General features: G+C 38.1%; 1 protein-coding gene across 2 annotated transcripts in view; it reads left to right on the top strand.

Moving 5' to 3' along the window:
• The window catches only part of ADCY2 (adenylate cyclase 2), a 205755-nt gene that overhangs the window by 50372 nt on the left and 133429 nt on the right, over window positions 1-21954 (top strand). For both annotated transcript variants that reach the window (XM_039549160.1, XM_039549159.1), the window contains exon 3: window positions 16406-16567. In XM_039549160.1, coding sequence (XP_039405094.1) covers window positions 16406-16567 — 162 coding nt within the window. The remainder of the gene's footprint in view (window positions 1-16405; window positions 16568-21954) is intronic.

Genomic DNA, 21954 nt, shown 5'->3' with positions numbered 1-21954 from the left:
AAGGGGAACTCTTGCATTCTCAACATTTCCTAGTCCTAGTCAAACCCATCTGGATTAAATTCTGTCTTTTTTTTCCCCATTATCTAGTATGGAAACATCTGTCAGTGTGGCAGCAACAGAGGAATGGTGCCTTTTTTTTTTCTCCTGTGTGTGGGATGTGTGCTGTGAGAAGGGTCAAGCTGCTGTACTCTATTTGTAAAGTTTGATACAGATAAATTGACTCCGAGGGGCATAGTTTTTGACAAACGAACCCAAACTCCCATGTTGATAACACTTAAGGAGAGGAAGGAAATTACTGAGAATGAAGTACATTGTTATAATTTTACATGATAACAAGGGAAAGCAGGTGTATTTCAGTAACATTGTCAGGAGTGAAAAGAATCAGCAAATTTAAGTCTTTAGGCCATGAATCTCCAGGATGCAATCTGAGGGAAAACCCATGCACACGTCTGTAGTAATATCACTGGACATTGTACTGCTGGGCTTTGGTGCCAGGGTCGGGGAGAGTCTTCCAACTCGAAGGATTTGTGTGTAGGGGTATAGGAGAGAATATAGTGTCTCACGTGAAGATGTAAATGAAGATGCCCTGATCTGGAAAAAGAAACATTTGCATGGCTTTTATATACACTAAAAATGTCATAGGAATAAAGATTACAATATCTGTGGTAAAAAAGAAAATAGTAATTGCGATAACAATAATTTCACCTAAAAATGGCAAGGGGGGTACATAAATTATCTTTTTATTCAAGTTCTGTGAAGTGATGACAAATACTGCCTGTCTTGTAAATATAGTTACCTGTCTCTCTTTTCAGATTAGCAATGACTGTGAAAGGTGCCACTGAAAGCCCTACTTTTTATTGTGGTCTGTTTTTAAATTTTCTTCCTGTCATTTTTAATTCATGCTTCTTTCCATTTTTATCTAAAGCTTTCAGTAAACGATTCCTTTATGAGAAAGCTTCTTGCAAAGATGGACTGGGTGCAGAACGAGATTTGTCCATTAGTACTTCAAAGTGTAGAAAATTGCATCTCTGAGCTGTGGAGTTCTGCTTCAGATTTCTCCTGTCATATTGGCGAAATAATTACAGTGTCTGCAAGATGTGTATAATTAGATGTTATAATGGGTGTTCAGAAGTACTTTTATGACGGTTTAGAAGTACGAGTGTGGGGATGCTGGAGTCTGGTGATACCTGATGTTCTCTCTGTTTCCCTTTCTTGCTAAGGACTGTCACAGCTCTTTCAGTTGCTGTCAGGGTGTACTGGCATAGGCTGTCTTATTTCAAGGATGATGATATTTATCTAACCTGTCTGTGACTCTGTGGAGCTTACGATTGCTAAGTCATGTTCCTGACACAGTTACGCTGCACCTTAAAATAGTAGCATCTGTAAAACTGGGAGATACTTAACTATCAATGGATTTGAACATCCAGTGTATTAAAAATAATTGTTCTCTATTTCCTGCATGGCATTTTGGTGCACCGTTGCTTTCATTGGCCTCCTTATCATGAAAAAAATAGATGTGAATTATGATTCTTGATGCAAAGGAATAGATTAAATAAACTGAATTATCTTCATAGGTACTCCAGCCTTGCTGGAAGACTCTTGGAGGTAAGGTCATTGCTCACGTGTTTCTGTGCTTATCATCAGAAGACATGTCTGCCACGCAAACTCCAGCCGGCCTAGTTTCCAAACATTTTATCGAGCGTGACACTTCCTTTCACAGTCTCTGGAGTTGTACTGAGCACTGTGGGGTATGATTCAGTATCTCATTTTTAAGGATTATCACTTTGTATTTGCCAGTAACCTACCAATCGCCCATAACACAATTCAGGTTAAAATAATTGTAAAATAAGCAATTTGTTTACAAAATAGGAATACAGAAAGCTACTCAGTTGCAAATATTTTTGAGATGGGATGCAACAAGTAAAGGAAGATCACACCTAGATTAAGTTACCCTTAGATTAGCCCCGAAGCTTCTCTCCTTCTGTCTGGTTGGTTGCAGCATCCATCTAATTGTGTGGCTGGGCATCATGTTCTTGTGCAGAGGAAACCTGTTCTTACGCAAACTCTAAATTTTTATTCATCGAACAGAAATTTGATCTGGGCATCTATGTTTTCTTTACGTTCAGTCAGGCCTACAGTTCTGTTAAGATTCACATCATCATCCTTTTCTCCTTTCTTGCCTGGATAAAGCTGTTCCTACCCGAGGGCAGAGAATTGTTAAGTCCCCTCTCACTGGACCGTGCAAAGACACAGTGCTGTGTTAAATTATTAACCTAAAAACTGCCAGCCTAATGTGAGGTGCAACACTCTCCTTCACTGGTCTTGGCAGTGTTCATGCTCCATGTACAGTCTTTTCAGTCTTTGAATCTTACATTGTATGTTACAGCTGTAGCTTGTCAATCTTACTGTATCCTCTAATTTAAATGGAATTAATACCTGTGGCACACTGGTGTAGATTAGACAGAGTGATTGCCAGTCTCTTTGCTGACTTTTAACCTGTCCCAACAGCTGGCATGATAACGAGTAGAAGAAAAAATATATCCCATTGCTTCGAAATAGTTCCCCCCTTTTCTTTTTTTCTATCTGAAAAAAACACAGAGCAAAACAGAGGAAACATTTCCCTCTGACCTTTATGAAACTTTCTTTGTGCTGGGGGTTGTCAGATTCCTCTCTAGCACTGACCACGCAGCTGTGAATTCATTCAGAGAGAAGGAATAAGGCAGTTTAGTAAGAATGTATGTTGATATAGGTTTGTTGGTGAAGGTGATGTGTTAATCCTATGGATAGACTGCCTGGGAAAGAAATGTGGGATGCAGGACTGATGTTTAGTTTAAGTTTTAATTTTTTTCTCTGGCTTATTTAAATGATCAGAGCTTTGCAAGAATAGATTTTTTCATTTCAACTGTCAAGAAAATGGTGTCAAGTTCAGCAGCTTCTCAGGTGCATGGCATGTTTTTTTTTTTTTTTTTAAATTTACTTTGTTAGCACTAAATCAGGTTGACAGTGACTTTGGATTTTATATAGCACTCTTACTTGGAGTTGGCCAGTCATCTCAGAAATGTATGAGAGTATCATCGTATGACTGTACTCTTCTACATGCCATGCATATTTTCCATTGGTTTCTGTATTATGATCCACAAACATTGACTGGAAGGTAGCATTTAGCCATTTCTGTTACTGTGGCTGTCTCCTTGTTTGCATCTGTTTCTGTGGATGTGAATGATCAGATGGCAAAATAGGAGGGAAGATCTCTACTGTAGTGTTGCAATAACTGCAAGGAGCACATTTGTATTTCACACTTCTGTTGCGGTGTCTCTCTCATCGCATTCCCAACAGTATCTGCAAATTCTTGCCTTTATTTTCCTGCTATTTTTTTCATGGCCAAAGTTGTGTGATTCCATTAAGCGAGACTGTGTGAGAATTTAGGCAGAATGTGACCATGTATTTTTTGCCATTTTGTGACGCATCTAGTCTTGGCAGGTTCTTCCAGTTGTACAGAGATTGGGAACTTGACTGGATTTGGGGGTTTGGCTTGTATATCGTTTGGGGGTTGGGTATTTTAGTAGAGAGATTAAAAGTATTCTGCTTATTTTAGGGGAATTGCCTTGTTCTGTTCACCTGAAAAATTGAATATCATTATTGATAACACAAATGCTATTCTCTACTGGAAGAAGAAATATTAAAGAATGGTTTAGGTTTTTATGTTATATTTCTCTGTTTAGTGTCTCTTTTAATTAATTCCACACTCCATAAAAACACATACAGTTTTGGGTAGACAAAAATAAATTATTGAGATTTGTGCCCATTATATGAAGTTACTTGATTATTATGTGTCTTTGAAAACAGTCAGGAGGTTGGACAGGATGACCTCCAGAGGCCCAGTCCAAGATTCTCTTGGAAGTTGTGAAATGCTTTCTGGGATTTTGAGTATGCTGGTTTTTTACTTTGGGGATCCAGACTTCCATAAAAATTGTTCCACTGAAAACTTTTGAGGAGAAAAAGCTTTGTACTGTGAAAGGTGTAAAATGTAAGGTGTGAAACAAGGAAGTCTCTTCAGCAAGCAAGGCAGAACTTTCTGCAAAATAACATGTAAATTAATTGTTGACTAGTTTTAATACTTGCAGCGCAGTGAGACATGAAATCCTGTGCTTGTTAAAACAGGTTGGAATAACTTTTTCTCTGTATTCCTCCTACTGGGATTAATTTAGTCTACCACATTTAACTAATCCTACAGCTACATAATGAATCTCTTTGTAATTAGAAGATAGCTACATTTAAGAGTTACAGATGGAATCACATCACTGGTTCATGAGTAGCTGGGCCTACCTTATTCATTAAATTGACGAACACTTTATAAAAATAGTTGCAGTATTTAGAATATGAAGGACTCTGAATTTTAAATCAGGATTATAAAGATTAAGATCACCCAGTTTAAGGAAATGCTCCACTGTTGCTCTCTATTGCAAAATTACTTTAAATTTTACATAACATTGTTTTAGATACAGATGTTATGTTAAAGTAATATCAGTCTATATTTATTTACATACTGAAATGACTAGTATTACATTTTTCATTTCCATAATAAAGTGTGTGTGTGTGTGTGTGTGAAATACATCTGAGAATTTTTCACTTACAGAGACATTATTTATAGAATCATTTTGATTTATTTCCACATTCCTATATTCACAATTCCAAAAAAAATCCACAAAAACTCTGAAGAGTAAGTCCCAGCTACAGTATGACTACTATAGATTTGGATTCAGAAGGAAAAGCTCATTGTGGAAAACCTGGGCTGAGGAAAGCATTTGACCTTGAGCAGGACAGAGGCAGGCAATGAGAGAAGTTTGAGATGACTTATGTTAATAGTGAATCTGCTTATCTGTCAGGTTAAACTCAAGCCTTCATATAATTTCTGTGTAACCCCTTTCCAGTGTAATCCTCTTTCTCCTTTCAGTCTTTATGTAAAACAGCAAAAATCTCTGACAGATCTCAAGTGAAGGTTTATCTATGTTATTAAAGCAGGTCAAATTTCTATGAATTACCATGAAATTATTTTAACTACTTTTTTTTTTCTTTAATTTGGATTGAAATTAAATCCCTGTAAGACAATTAACAGCTTTGATCTATACAATGAATCTAGTAGGGATTAGTGTTCCCAAAAAAGGGAGTTTGAAAAATGTGGCAGTGGAAAATAAATGTACGAATACCTTCTCCCTCATTCTGTTTTGCTTGGGAGAGCGTTATGAGTAAAATATATGGAATTTTTGCATGTCAAAACTGGAGAAGAGACGATGATTTTTATTGCCATAATCATTACTAGGTTTGGTACACATGTCCATTCCTACATTGATGTTCAACTTTTGCATCCTGCACCTGTGCCTTTTGCCCTATGGAAAGGGCACATCTGGAGTGAAATGGGAAAGGAAACCTGGACTGTCTCTTTCCCTACTTCCTTCCTAAGGAAGAAGCATCCAGGTTGCTAGCACTGTTGGTCCCCAGTGTTCATGTAAAGGCTGTCACCTTAGTGGCTATCAAAATCTGACTACTTTCTGAAGTTAGAAATCACTTTGGAGGCTTCAAAAGTTGAGGGGAAGACAATGTTGAGTAATAGATGTTGGGACAAGTTCTCATGCACAAAGATTTATTGGCAGGGTTTATAGCTGATGGCATGCGTTGACTCTAATGGTGAAGGAAGAGAAACAAAATAGGGAAGATCCAGCAAAGTGAGAAGACAAACTCTTCCCAGTGGCCAGCTGGGAGGAGAAGCATCAGGGCCACCCCAGATCAGCATCCTTTCCTGTGTGTCCCGTCTAGTGCAGCATGTAGCTCTCTCCCTGTGATACTTAACCCTGTAGTGACTATGTGGCTCTCTTCAGAAGCTGTTTAGACTTCTGGATGATTGTTCCTGCATGGGATGCTGGCAGTGCTCGTTGGAACACGCTGATGTCAGCGGCTGCTGAGATCCTGGGATGCTTGTTATTGGGTCCCCTAATATAAATCAAACCCCACAGCTGAAGAGGAGGAAAAGGGTGGGGGGGAAAGAGGTGAAACCCAAGCCAGTGGCAGTCATTTTCCATGCAGCCCAGCACAGCAACGCTGTTTGGGTTGGCATTTCAGGCCCATGGCCCTAACAGCCAATTTTGCAAGCAGGAAGCTCTGAGCAATGGGAAAAGGCTGAGGTCCTAAAGGCACTGTGCAAGAACCAGAGTGGTAATTTCATCCTGTATTAAAGTCTTTGGGAAAGTTTTAGCAGACGATTTGAAAATCGTCGGGAAAGACAGATGTCACAGGGAAATAACACAGATTTTTCAGTAAGTGGTACAAAACTTGTTTTAGCCTCATGAAAAATGCTGTGATTTTTTTTCTTCCTTTTTTTTTCCCCCCTCACAGTTTAGTTTCTTTGAACATGATTTTGTCCCCTCTTTTGATGTCTTATACTTCTAGGCGTGTTGTTTCTATGATTAATAAAATTTCCCAAGGAGGTGTTATGTCCTATTTTGTCAGCTCTCCTAAAGAAGAAATCTGTTTCCTTCCTTTCCCATTAACATTATGCTACTACCACTGTACACAGTCACAGTATTTCATGACAGTCATTAACAGTCTCCTTTTCTTGGCAATGCCTTGTGTTTCTTTTCTGTTTTGCCTAAAAATATATGTTTAGGATAAACCATAATTTGCAAAAAAAACATCTATTCAGGTTATCAGGTTTCTGTAAGCAGAGTCATATCAATTTACCATGTCTTTCTTTTGCAGCAGTTTCTGGCTTGCGCTGCTATATGAGACCATTGATTTGTGCAAAGGAACTCCCAAGTTTCTTTGTTCAGGCACTTCACTCATCTAAATTTTTCCACCAGCTATACCACAACCATGACCCTGTATCACTGTCTGGTTATTTTCCCTTCATTCTGACACCTGTCACAGCAAATGTCAGCTCACCAGGGCGTGTTGCCCTTTCCTGACACTTGAGTATCTCAAGGAGAGGAGGGCTTCTGATATGTAAAGAAAATGGCTACTCAGTGTTACCATCTGTGTGCTCCTGCTTCAGTTCCTTCTTTATTTTCAAACACTGCTCCTGGTGGGTTCTCTGACAATCACGAACACAGATTTCCAGGGCTACTCAATGTGTTGTTAAGGCTACTCTGATGGCTGCAATGTTCCTGTGGGTCAGTATGTCAGAGGCATGGGTCTGTCAGGGCTTATACTTCCTCAGGGTTTTAGGTGGTACTGGACCTGGTTGTGTGATCATGCCCTGGGCTGCATTAAGAAGAGCTACACACTTCCTAATGGTCAAGGGAGGTGATCCTTTTCCACTCCTTGGCACTGGTGACATCAAATCTGAAGTGCTGGGTCCAGTCCTGGACTCACTCCCCAGCACACAAGCAACGCAGTTTTAAGGGAGTAAGTCCAGTGGAGAGCCCCAAAGATGACTGAGGGACTGGAACATCTTTCTTTTGAAGACAGGATGAGAGACCTGGGGCTGTTCAGCATAGAGAAGAGAATGCTGAGGGAGATGTTACCAACATAGTTTCTTTCACCTTTGAATTTTTTTTACGATGGGGGGAGAAGTGCGTGAACTATTCAAGAAATGTGCACGTCATGGATTCATACAATGCCATCACGATGCTTGATTCTCTATTCTTTTCCTAATAATTGCTGTCCTTTTATTTGCCTTTTCAGCCCCTGCTATCATTCTTTTTTTAAAGAGCTATTCACAGTGAGTCTTGTATCTTTATCAGAGGATGTAGAAAGTAAGGTAAAGCCCACTTCTGGAAGTGTTCGGTTAAAGTTCTGTTCTCCATTTCTATTTTACATTTATTGTGTTGGATTTCATCTGCTATGGCCCAGTCACAGCAGCGTGAATCACTTCTGCAACTTTTCCCATGTTTTGCTGTTCTTGAATACCCTGAACAATATTAAAACTGCATCAATCATTGCCACATCACTCTTCCTCTTCTTTTTTATTAAACACTGAGGAAGATATTGAATAAATTCTTTGAGTCCTCTGTGTAAAATTGACCATTTACTTTCTGCTTTCACTTCCTACTTTTACCTTTTACCAATCTAATTTTACCTCAGTTCTCTGGAACTAACTTGGTGTTTAGAAAGTATGGAAAATAAATGTACATAATAATGAACTCTTATAAGATGCTTGAGCATGTTTTATTGGACCTGCTGTTCCAAAATGTCTCAACATTAGTATCTGTGGCTTTATATACTTGTCAGCTAATATTTTGGAACATGAAACTGTACCACAATTATTGTTTAGCACGATGTAAACATATCCTTTTGTTTTTCCCTTGGTAGAGAACAGGCATTTTTATTTGATGGTTCTGCTTTTCTTTTGTTGGAATTAACAGTTTTACTTTCTCTTATAATAGTTGGTAAAATTGACTGTTAGCCCTCTTTTATATCTAAGCTGTAGAAAAAACTCCTTGGATCTCTTGTAATGTGGTATATTTTTCTTCTGTCGTATTAGTGCATTTGATTTTTAATTTTAATTAATTGCTGTCATAGCTCCTATTTTCTGTGTATGTGTGAGCATGCATGCCTTAACATGGATTTTCATGTCCTTTCTAACCAGATTAGGTTTTAAAGTAGTTTATGTTTTAGTTGTGTATGTCTTGTCATAGAAACTTTGAAAATATTTTCAATGTATGTACTTATTTGACTCCCTTCAAATTTGAGGTATGGTGCTTAAGTGTTATAAAATTACCTCCTTAATAGTCCATGTGAAATTGCAGTTTATTGCTTTGGATTTGAGTCTGTTTACATATCCTGTCTAATCATTTTGATCTTTTCACTTTTAAAATGTGTTAATTTAATTGCAGTTTAGACTTGTATGGTATTGTTCTGAATAGGATGCAGCATGGTCTTAGCCGGAAAGAAATACATTTGGTTTTACTTTTATGGTGGCATAGAAAGACAAGGCTTTGGTTTTAATAACATGTTCTAATGCCTTTCTCACTGTCCTTAGATTAAAAAAAAATTATTATGATTGCTTGAAAAAGGGTATCAACTGTCCATTTTAGAGAAAGTGCTTGCTGTGATGATCAGGAATTATTGCTGCAATTGTGGGTTTCTGATTTTAATATTTAACACAGGAAAACACAGGAGGGAAAAATAACAAGGATGAACAATGAATTCACTATCTCTGATGGTTTTCACTTGTCTCATCACTGAAAAAAACAAAGGCATGGCTTATTGTCATCTGGTGCAGTTAAGAGTCTCAAATCAATGCAAACAGATGCCATGGTTGGGTTAGATGGTGCGTTATGAAGTTGTCTTTCCGCTTGCAGGGATTCAGCAGTGGTGCAGCACAACATATCTGACTTGTTGACTACTTAGACTATAATGTGGTTGAAACAAGGGCGGAAAGATACAGTGGAAAGAAGAGAATTAAGTGAGGAGGAGAATGATGGTAAAAACAGGTGTTAGGAGGTAAACGAAATTCTTCATTTTCTGAGTGTGTTCAGGAATAATCTCAAATCTACTAGAGATGACGGTAGCTCAGTCTCCTCTTTCTGTAGCAGGAAGGACCAAAAATTGTTACGAATTGGTGAGTCACTGCTGATGTTCCTTGGGTCACTCCTTCAAAATCTCATGTCTCTGTTACTGATCCCATTCAGTGAAAGAAAAGGTTCTGTGACACAGAAAGCAATCACACAGTAGACAGCAAGCAATCAGTTTATATCTTGATTATTTGAAATACGAATTTTCTTTCCTTTTCTGGAGTCTTTCATCTTATTGTCACATTAATATGTGACTTTAGGAGCACATTTGAAGGTCTCTTTTTGTAAAATTATTTTAAAATATCCATTTTAGTGGAATCAACTTGCTTTTATTCTGTCCCATTTTGCTAATGGTTGTTGTTAATTTTTTGGCAGAGGCTGTAATGACTGTTTCCTGATGACATTTAAGCACAGAGCTGTGCACAAAATAAAGGGATTATTAGTTTGAGAGTTCTCTATGATCAAGAACAGGGCCTGATTTACAGAGTTGTTTACTACTTCTATGACAACTATAGGAAAAAAACCCTTTATATTTGGTGAAAACAGTGAAGTAATAATTTATTGTGGACATAATTTTGTGGAGTGAATCACAAACAAATCTTCCTTGTTGACTTTATTCTTGAGGTTTATGGCATACCAGGCACTTGAGAAACATTGGTTTTGTACAAATCAGTATTTAGCTTCTTGTATGTTTCATCCTGTTGTTGCTCAAAGTTCATCTCTCCCAGTTCCCTTGTAACTTGGGAATGGTTCTACAGGGCTTTCTATTCATAGTCTCACTGGGCTTTCAGTTCTTTCTCTGAATTACCTTGCTTTATTTTAAAGTCAGGGAGGGTACTGTGTCATAACTACTGTATCTTTTTCTTTTCCTCTGAAGCCCTTTTGACTCTTAGCACCAGAACACAAGAACTTCCTGCAGGGTAAGGCCATAGTCCATCCAGCACAGTAATGGGTCTCCAAGAATTGCAAAAGAAGCTGCTTCTGAAAGGCAACACACCAAATTGATCACTTTGTGTGGTCAGTTTCCTTCCTACCTTGCCCAGCCTCTGCACGTGTGTTAGTGACATCAGAGGGTACATCTCCCTGCCCTATTTTTGATTGTTGGTTTATGGATAAGGTGTCCATGATTTTTTTTAATATCTTTGTGATCCTGATAGTGTATTACAACTTACTGTGTCAGAAAGTTCAAGAAGGACACTATCCACTAGGTAAAGGTGTGCTTCCTTTTCACCTTTTTTCAACCAACCTTTTAGTTTCATTGAGTGCCCTTTCTTCTGGTGTTTCAGGATTTGGTGAACACTTCCAGCTTCACCTATCCAATGTTTTCATAATTTAAGCCTTTTTATAGATGACTCAGAACAGAAGCTGATTTTAGTACTCAGTGAATTTTTTTGTTTTATGTGGGTAGCTTGTTTTGTTCTTTTTTACATTGCCCAGCTTTTAGAAGTTTAAGGGCTGGAATTCAGAAGTACAATGTCAAAGAGCTTTACATATTTGCAACCTTTACTCTGCCAACATAAAGTTTTAATATACACTTTATAGCTTGTATAAATACCCTTCTGATGCCATAAAACATATATGGTATTAAACCATGAACATAGTATTTGTAACTATTTGTCAAGATTAGTAGGTTGTACCAAATGTTATGAAAGCTAGCTGTTTCTTTAGAAAAGCTATAGTGTCTTCTGTGCAGTTAGGTATACAGACAGCATTTGAAATCAGTGGCTGGAATCTAAGTGTCTTTGCAAGGGAAAATTCTTCAATTGGCTGATGACTTTTTACTCCTGTTACACAGCAAGGGGGAAACTAATGTTGAAAAACCTCTGAAAGTGATCCTGTAGTGGGCTGACCAGTTAGTTTGAGTTTTTGTAGTCTTTACAGTTTAATTATGATTACCCAGTGAAAAGCCAGCACTGTTTCAGTTGTCGCAAAGAACTATAGATATTTTATTAGCTGTAGCCTCATTACCGCTGGCTGTGTCCAAAGCACTGCTTTCCCCTTACTCATACTGAAACGGTACATTTCGATTTGCAGGCCAGCTTCAGTGCCAACGTATTGGACTCCTCAAGGGGAAATTCTGGTCAGAGTAACATTAGCTTGAGTGAGTTTTACACATGCCAAGCCAGTTTTGATCAACCATCTTAACACAGTTTAAAAAAATGGCTGTCTAGGTGACAAATTGTGAGTCATTGTTGGAGCATTATTTGTATAAAATGAATGATTAGTATCTTTTTTACAGTTGTGCTCAGTGCCAAAACAACATCCCCTGTGATATCCTGTGCTGGGAAAGATAATTTTAATGTGTAAAATATGTTAAAGTTTCTACTCCACATGCTCATTACATTCAATGCAACCCCACTCAGGAGTAGAAACTGGTGACACAAGGGATACAAAGTTTCTGAGAATAGGCTGTGTCCACAAAACCCAGCATGGATTGATTAATGGCTCAGGTCCACTGTAGTTTGTGCCATCACAGTCCAAACTAGTGACATTTCCAATAGCAGTGTCTGTGAAACACCAAATATTATCACCTTCATACCAGTTCTCCTAGGTCACAGCCAACAGTACAGATTAAAGGCTGTAGTAGCCAATATACATCTAGAGGTGCTGGGACAAAACTGCCAACATGAAAAATGCTCAGAATGTGTTTAATTTAAAGAAGGATCTAATTCTCTATCTTGTGCAGCCCGAATCTTTCCATTTTGCATGATGCACGAAGATGTTTACTCATAGTTTTATGTTGTGTTCTGTGACAAGAATGAGTTTTTGTGAGGGTTCATGATCATCACTGATGTCCCACACCACGGTGTCATTGTACCATTTGGTGTCCAGCTCTCTCCAGTGGCTTCACTACAGCAATCTGTACAAGGACTTTTGCTGCCCTTCTGAAAGCAGCTGCACAAAATCTGCAGGAAAAATTGTCTGTTACATACCCATCTAGGCAGCTACACTAGGGCAGTGCATCGTCCTTTAAATCCCTGTGGAAAAGAACTGCTCACATAATAGATGACAATGTGGCCCTACTGAAGTATGGGAGAAGAAATACAGAGAGCAGCAAACCCGTTCAGAGTTTGCTAAGCTCAGACTGTCAAGAGTGATGGGCCAGAGTCCTGGATACCCCTCAATCAAAGCAGGAAAGCCACATACTTCTGTGTAAGATATTACAAGAGTGTTAACCAAAAGTGAATGCTACATGCTGTGATGCCCACCATCAATGCCCAAGCACTTCCATCTCCAAGGTATGGATAACATAAACTCATGGACAAAGTATCTGAGAATCAAACTCCTAAAGCAATGTAAGTTCAGATCAGGACAAGAAGTGTGTTTCAGCTAGGCAGTTGTAGCGATGACTCACATGAAAGTCTGCTTCCAACGTAACAGCGACAGGCCTTGTGGTTATGGCACAGTTTGGTGGAACGGGCTACTTTTAATAGTGTCAAAAATAGTGCACTGTAAATTAATGCTGTTGTTTACTGACAGGAACACACACCGAGTGCAGGCATGCTGTGATCATTAGCATTAGCAAGTCTTGCAATGAGATAGTGGGGTCTTTCAGAGCTTGGCATCACTGCTTTTTAATGTTAGTATCAGCAATATTCTCCCAGTTCTTACCAAATGATAATGGAAAGGGCCATTCATGATAAAGATCAATGGCAAGGGCCATTGACCATTCTGCAGACTGTGACTCAGACCAAGAAGCCTGTTCCTCTTTCTACCTGCTCAAAAGCCTTTGTGTATTAACTTCTACCTTATTAAACTTAAATACACTAACATTTTGAAATATGTTGAAGGTCCCAAGTCTTACATACTGTGTATGTCTGTGATCAAGATGAAGGGTAGAAGCATCTTATTTCAGGCTACGTGGGGAAAACACTTTTTAGCCATCGTGAAGTAAAAAAGCAACCTCTGGGATAAAAGGCGCTCTCTTGAGTCGTTAAACTCCTACTAGAAATAGGAGAAAAGCAAGTGTGGCCAAGAATTAAAGAGCAATTGACAGGTGGCATTTCCTACATGTAATTTGGAGGAGAGTTTCTGTCTTAGCATGACTGATAGATGTCCTGCTCTGCAACAGCATTCTCATACCAAATTTCAAGACTGCAAATGTGTGCAAATATAAGAATTGATGGGTCGATTTTTTTTAATCAAGTGTTCTTTAACACAGTTCCTGTGCAACCCAGCCTATTTGAACATGTAGTGTCAAGAGGGGTTGAACCTCCTAAAAGTGTTCTCTGTTTGTAGTTGCTGAATGTTGAAATTATCCATTTATTTTGGGCAAGGAAAGCAGTGAGGTAACTTATAGAACAGACAGTTGTTTACCGATATACAAGGAATGTGGAGCTGATACTGCTGGTATCACTAAAAGCATTGCAAAATGTCAAAATCTTGTTCACATGCTTAGTAGTCTGTTTTATGTCAAAGTTGAAAAGCAACAGCATCATATTCTGTCTTACATCCACTAATGAGTTTTGAAGAGTACTTAGCTTGTATCTCACAAATTGAGTGAATCCTTTAGTTTGGCTATAAAGTCGGATATCAAAAAATAGGCAAGTTATATTTTTTTGAGACAAGCCAGTTAAAGAAGAATATATTTTTATTTTCTAATAATAAAATTTTCACAAATATGTGAATGCCACATAGGCAATGAGAAAGCTAGACTTGGAAACAACAAAAACTTGTTTTCATGAAAAATCACTGAGAATGGGGGCATTTGAAATTGTTCTTCCAGGACTTGGATATGGGGTTCTTCTTCAAACTATTTTTTAATAATAAAATCACAGAATGGTTTGGGTTGGAGGAAACTTAAAGATCATCTGCTTCTAAACCCTCTGCCATGGGCAGGGCCACCTTCCACTAGACCAGGTTGCTCAGGGCCCCATTCAGCCTGCCCTTTAGCTGGAAACGTTTTAGGCAGTTGGTCTTACATGCTAGTAGGGTATTCTGCCTTTCGCATCTGTTTATCTTATGCTGATATTAGAGGACCTTTCACATCCCTTGTTGCTGCCTAACTCATTATTTAGGTTTTCCCCTATACCGATGCCTGCCATCATGACAGAATACGTGATTGCTTAACATGATTTGTTCTCAGCAAAATCACATTAGCTGTTAGCTATGTTTTTCTTAACTTTCAGGACTGTTGGTTATGAATTGCTATGTATGCATTATTATTGTCTGTTACTGCTATAGGAATTAAAGTGAATCTGATGAATTTTACCCCTTTTCTCAGCCTTTCAGAGGCATGCTCTGTTTCTCTTTTCTAGCCAGCCAGAGCTTTCTACATCTTTCCCAAGTTTTAAGACTATCAGTTGGTTCTGGCAGTATCACAGTTGATCTTTCCTCAGCCCAGGACAGTTTTAAAACATCATAGTGGCATAACCCTTCTCTTACCTAGACCGAGTTTGTACACCCTTTTTTTGCTGTTGGTTTTACTGACATCTGACCACCATGGAAACTTTTAGGGAGGACTGAAACCAACCAGGTGTCAAACACTTTTTTTTCTTGTTCTCTCTGTTGATAGATTGGAAGAGTATAGAGGCAAAGCAAAAGCTTTGCCTTTTTCTTGCTGAATTCTCTCATTATCCATCATTTCCTTTGTATTTCTCTTTCATTTCATGCCTTTGAACTATTTGAGTCTTGAGTATATGAGAGAGCTGGTAGCGTTGAAAAGGGTATGAGAGATCAGGAAGGAGCTGGATTGATCTTAATGGAGGGATTGGAGAAAGATGAATGGATAAAAGAAGTGGAGAAGTCTTTTCCATCCAGTTCTGTCTCCATGATGGAAAAAGAATGCCTCCACTGTACTGTAGGTGCACATGCCTTCGGGTTCAGTTTTGACTATGTAATTATCACATGAAGATGTGAAGAACACAGACTGACACCAAGGGAAGTGAGCAGCAAATTACTCTTGCTCATACCTGCCTGGGAGCTTTCTGAGTTCTAACCTGTGTGTATACAACTGCTGGATGGTGAATAGGCTTTCAAGTCAACTCAAACTGATGGAAAGCCTTACATGGAGATACAAGCTGACACATTTTCAGAATCACCTACTTACCTATGCATGCAAAACCTGTGTCCCAAATCTAGTTACATTTTCTCAAATGTGTTGTGGGGTGTGGAACATAAGCATACCATCAAATATATATTTTCTATGGATAGTGAAGGAATCCCTTTTGCTGTTATTGGTTGGGCTGTGCATTTGTTCCATAAGGTTTGTTCAGACACTAGTACCCTTTAAAAGAGGCTGACAGGAAAGTCTGCATATGGACTGTGATTTTCTGAAGCTGTTTTCCATGACTAAATAAATGTATTACCTTAAAATGTACTGGTTTTATGAAATTTGACATAGGTTGTGCAGATACACATGAAATACAATCTTCTTAAACCGAAACGGTTGGCTGAACTTGGGCTTTTTTTTTTTTGCCTAATATCATATAAATTAAATTGTGAACTTTTAGCATATCAGGATGTAAAAAATCTCTCTGTATTCAAATTAAGGCTCTGTGAGGAGTTTGACAGATTATTTTGTAAAGCAAGTCACAATCAGAATTGATCAGTCCTGGGTTCTCCCTTTATTTGTAAACAGAATATTAATAAAAATAAAAATTTGAAAGTATAAATTTGAAGTTATATTTGAAAAGTTTGGAGTATTCTGTATCTGAAACCATGATTTAGTTTCTTGAAACTGCACTTCTTAAGCCTAATATGCTGTAAATTTTCCAAGACTCTTAAAAAATCAATTCTGTCTAAATAATTTTCTTCAGCGGTTAGCAATGACTTTCCTGTGAAAAACTGGGGTGTAACTTTATGCTGAAGCCAGTTCAAAATTAAATGCTATTTTTTTAAATGTTATTCTGAAGTGAATTTGACATGCTTCTTTTTTGTCTTTCTGTCTTGCACAGGTATCATTTTTCTTGTTCATCATTTTTGTGGTGTACACCATGCTGCCCTTCAACATGAGGGATGCTATAGTTGCCAGCGTCCTGACCTCTGCATCTCACACGATTGTGCTGAGCGTGTGTCTGTCAGGTTCAGCTGTTGTAAAGGAGCACTTGGTTTGGCAGGTAAGTGCTTTGTGGAGTTAATGATTAACTGTGCATTGAATAGCCTGGTAAATGAGCCAGGAGTGCCTTAGTGGGTGCTTGGGAGTATAAACTTACTTCTGTCTTGATTTCTGAATTGCTAATTCACAGGTAATTCGCTTTCTAATAATGAGGGTGTCAGTAATGTTATGTCTTCCTAAATTACACACTGAAGTGGTGGAATCTACAGCCACATAGCACTTACCAATGTAAAAACTTATATTGGTTGAAAAAATATGTGATGCAGCTGTCCTGTGGTAGATGCATTACCCCTCTGGTTTGTAAACCACATTGTTCATCTCCTCACCTCGTTAAGGCCTTGCTTTTAAGACCAAGGATTTTTTCCAGGCATCAAAATGTTATCTTTGAGATTGTTCCTTTGAATGCGCTCAAGTCTGCGGGGTTAAAGATCTGCTGGGGAGACACTGCCCTCTACAAGCTTGCTGTAGGTCTTGTCCTCCTTCTGTAGTTCTCAGCCATTTATAGGAATTTTACAGCCTCACCCTGATTGGTCCCAATGATTGAAGGAGACTGGCTGGCTCCAGACTCCATGACATTTTGGGAACCCATCTGTGTTTGCAGTTGTGTCTTGGATTGTAACTCAACTCTGACAATCTACCACATGACATACTGCAGATTATTACTTTATAAAAATCCAAATATTAGTTGTTTTTCCTTACTGTTTTACAGAAGATCTTTTAAATGGTGAATTATTACAGTTTTAGTTGTAGTACTGTGATGAGCCCAGCTGTCATTGATAGAAATCTGTATTTTTTAAGGAAAACATAAGATTTCATTCTGAAAAACAGATACATGGGTTTGGTTTTTTAGTATAGTTATGCCATGTTAAGGAAACAGAATTATATTAACTTTTGCATCAAAATGATACTGAAGCTTTAAAGTGAACACATTTTTATAAACATACTACTTGAACAGGAAAGACATCGTACTATTTATTGTGAATAGCATTAAGAACAAAGCAAATAATAGTTTCTACTTACCTTTTAAAACACTGTGTCTCAAAGGATAATTGCAGTGATTTTACAAATGTCTTGCCTTGTAACTTGTTGTTCAGGAAAATACATTTTATTTCCAGCTATGACTGCAAAATTGTGTTCTATGGAATATTGAAATTGAAGTCTGGTAAACAAAATATGTTCTAAGATGTAATTCTCTGTATAAGTTTTAAATGATGAGCAAGGTAGGTTTGCTTTTCTCTTGCTGATTTGGATTAGTTGAGTGGTTTTTTGTGGAGGTTGTGAAATTATGCTGTATGTTAAGCAAGAACTGTGGTCACCTGCAGTTAATATAGTATTTAAATAATTCAGTAATACAGTTATTGATATTTGTAGTGGAATAAACCAGGGAGAATATTACTCTTTGGTTTTTTGTCAACCTATGGCTTTTATTGTTGGCATAGATGCATGGCTAAAGCAGTATTAATGATTGCCACTCCTTCTCTAAAACAGTTTTGGGTTAAAGTTGCTGCTTGCAAAAATTATTTATTTTTCCTGCCTGTCTTTCTAGATCATCAACATTTGGTATATCTAAAACAATACTTTCAGAAGATACTGTATTTTTAGACACATCACATCTACAGAATCAAAAGAAATCATGGTCTGTGAGGCACAATTACTGTCTTTCATCTCTCCTGTAACTTTCTGTTTCATTCAGAAAGAATGGCAGTCTTTCTGCAATGTGTAAATTGTTAAGAGTGCTTCGTTTCCGGGTTGTTACTAGTTTTCCATTCTGTCTTTGTAAAACATGTTAAGTGTTACGAATAGCTTGGCAGTTACTGGAAGTACTGAGTGCACTGCATTCTTGCAAATTTGTGGAAAGGACTAGATGATGCTCCCTCATTTCCTTTCATTTGCCCTCTGTACATTCTTAGATTACTATTGTTTATACTTTGGAGTGTAAGCAAAACAATGTTTGTTCTGTGCTCTTTGCTTTTGAAAATCGAGACTACAAATAAGGGCTTAGACTAGAGATACCGACTGCACTAAAAAGAGAAATAACATTTGTCAATTGTACACCTTAAGCTGATATAGGATATTATAATATATATATCTTGTATATGTAGCAAACATTCTTCTGTATAGAATACCTGCATCTCCTTTATAATTACTTCCTATGTTTTGAGACTTCCATTGTATCTTCTCTGAGCTTTCTCTTGGCTCAACAAACATTCTTTCAGTCTCACTTCTTATGCCAGGTTCTCCTGCCTTATAATGGTTTTGATAGGCCTCTGCTGGACCCTCTTCGATTTTTCAGCATCTTTCAGTGACTGATTGGCATCCCATAGCATTTTAAAAGTTAATCATACCTCCAGTCTATGAGTAGAGAAAAATCAATGTTCCAAAGCATTTGCTCATTTTGAAATTTGACAGAGCATATCTGACTGGTTTTGTATTCCTTTGTTATCCTCTGAAAGATTTTATATCAAAAAAGTGGCTTCTCTAAAGCCAAAAAGCTTAGGATCCTCTTGATTATCCAGTGTCAGTTGCAGTTAAAGATACTGAGATAAAAGCCTCTTGTTGGGATAAAGAATCCTTCAACAGACTGTCTGCTGCTTACATGAACTAGTCTCTGTTTGACCTACATGTCGTTCAGGCGAGGGAATCCACCTTGGTTTAAAAATGGAGAATGATGGAGATGTGCTTCCACAAGCCTTCATATTTTTTCCACGGCTGTTGAGCATCAATGTTAGAATTCTGTTCATCTTTTGTAGTAGGAATTTGTCTAGCCTTGTCATCCAGCTTCTGGATCTCATTTTTTTGGCAGGTAGGCTGACAGACCCAACAGGATTCAATTTCTGTTTCTCCCATGAGAGTGCTTCTAGACTATCATGAATTTGCCTCATAACCTTTTTGTCAGTAAAATAAATGAGTTGCCTGCTTTTGCACTAGCTAAGCCTTTCATCACTTTCACAGTTGTTCTTTGAGTCCTCACTTGTGCTTCATCAACATCTTTCTTGCAGCGTGGGCATTTGCCTTAGAGGAGCGTGCCAGGAGCAGCTGCAGCTATGCCAAATGCTAATAGGGGCCAGGCCTACAAAGGGGTCAGTGTGCCGCCCTGCTCAGCACCGAGACACAGCCTCTACAGTGAAACACCCAACACACTCTCCCTGTGCACGTCTGTGGGGAATTTAGTGCACAGCTGTGGGATCTCTGACGGGAATGGGGAAAAAGAGTCCTGTGTTCCACCCTCAGTTCATGAAAAAAATAACGGTGTATGTATGTTTTGGGGCTTTTTTCTGTTGAAAATTTTAATCCTAACCTTTACTAGGCACACATTCTGGAATCTGGGACTCTGCCCCCTCTTTCCAGGTGAGAATCCTACTGCCAAGCAGAGGATGTTCTCTCTGCTTCAGGACTGCTCTAATAGAACATGACTCTAATTCTGGTGTTAAGGCATTTGGCTCAGAAGGCTTTCACGACTTTAACAACCCTTTCAGTTATTTCTGGAATGGAAAATATTTAACTGCCGCCTCTTGCTATAAACACATAACCTGTTTTTTCCCAAAACAGAACAGATTCTAATCAAATACTTGTGGTTCTACTGTTCTATTATCAACTAGTCAACTAATGGCTTGATACTATCATTAGAGGTAATTTTGTTCTTAATCTGTTGAAAAAAAGAGGTAACCAAAATAATTAAACATCCTATAAGCTTCCATTTTTCTTTTTCCCTATGATTTATATGAGGAGTGCAATTTTTTTTGTTTTAGTCTTTTAGTTTTACTGTCTCAGCAAGCAATTTTGTTGCTCTTGCAATCATTTTTCATGAGCTGTGGCTAAGTGTTTTCCAAACCTTGGCTAAATCACTTAAAAACTATTTTTTTTTTTTTAAGTAGTGTTCTTTACCTTAGAGGTTTTTTTTGGTGGCTCTTTCAGCTCTGTAAAAGGGGTCACCTTTAGAGGCACAAAACTACAGCTAGGCAGAATGCATGTGTGCATACATACAATTTTATATCAGCTTTGGATTTTGTTCAGGAATGCATACAGCAAAAGGAAATAATTTGTAACAACTTTTATGAAAGTCTTTGTGTGTGTGATCTCATAACCTGGATTATTCTTAACATTTATTTTCAGGAATGTTTGATTTGGGAAATTCCAAGGCTACATGCACAAGATCTTGTGCATTTTCCATCAGTTAAGCTGAGGTCTGCTCTTACAAAATTAAAAATCAATAGCTGTAGCCTATTCAGGAAAAAAACCAAATAAACCAAACAACAGTGAATTGAAAAAGGGAATGTGGCTCTATTAAAAAAAAAAAAATTAGCCATCTTCATCACTACACATCTTGAAACAAGTTCTACCAAAAGCTCATAATCAGAAATGTAGCAGGTTTTTCCAAGATGGACAACACGTCATCTGTAATATATATTTAGAGGTTCTAATCCCCATGCAGTATGTCATGCAAAAGACATATACTTTTTTGTTTAGAACACTGATTTAAACTCATCTGTTAACTGAATAACTTTAATAGGTGATGATATTTACAAAAAACTGTTTTATGTAATAGAGTGGCACAGCAGAAAAATAAAAATAAAAAGCATCAGTATTCATTGACTTATAAAAGAAGAAAATGTACAGCTCTAGGGCTCAGAAATAGAGTAGGAATTGGTTTATGCTGTTATCACACGGTGCAAGAAAAAATCATGTTTATTAAAAAAGTCTGGGAAAAAAGCCCATGTCTTTAAGTACATCCAGTGCTGTACAACCCCTGAGGCTGTAAAGCTGCACAGTGAAAGTTTAAAGCACATAGGAACTTCATTCAGTCTGAATGTCTAAAAGCTGTTACTGTGGGCTGAATTTATCCGTTTTCCTTGAATACCTTTTTTTGAAGGAGATGGGGAAGAAGGGTTATTCATGAAGGTAATGCAGCTTAAACAACTCCTGCTTCCTGCTGCTTAGTTTCACGGGGTGAATTGCTGTTGTTCCTGCTGCAGGTGTGGAGGGCAGTGACCGCCATGGAAGGAGGGGAGGCTCTATTCCTTGTAGCAGCAGCTGCTGCTGTCCTGTACTTTGTGCCTTGTTCCCTTTGCTCTCTCCAACAGTCTGGTTCAGCACATTGTGCAGCAGCTGGGAGCCACTTTGAGAGAGGAAGGCTCTGTCCTGCATAGCACAGTGAAGCAGGCATGTGTTTTATTATTGCATCTTTTCTTTGCTCTTGATTTTATGCTTAATCTAGGCAGATATTGAAATGCCATCTGCTGTGGGGTTTTACCTAATTTTCACAATCAGCAGATGTACTTTGGGTTTCACTCATTCTTTAAGTCAATCTGTACAGTTTGTATGTGCTTATGAAGAGGCCACTTGCCTACAAGATCATAGATATGTAGGAGAATGTATAATTGCATTTCA

Source organism: Corvus cornix, chromosome 2 (assembly GCF_000738735.6).
Source record: "Corvus cornix cornix isolate S_Up_H32 chromosome 2, ASM73873v5, whole genome shotgun sequence".
Taxonomy (NCBI): domain Eukaryota; kingdom Metazoa; phylum Chordata; class Aves; order Passeriformes; family Corvidae; genus Corvus; species Corvus cornix.
The sequence above is the reverse complement of the archived record's forward strand: the minus strand, read 5'-3'. Positions and strand labels throughout refer to the sequence as shown.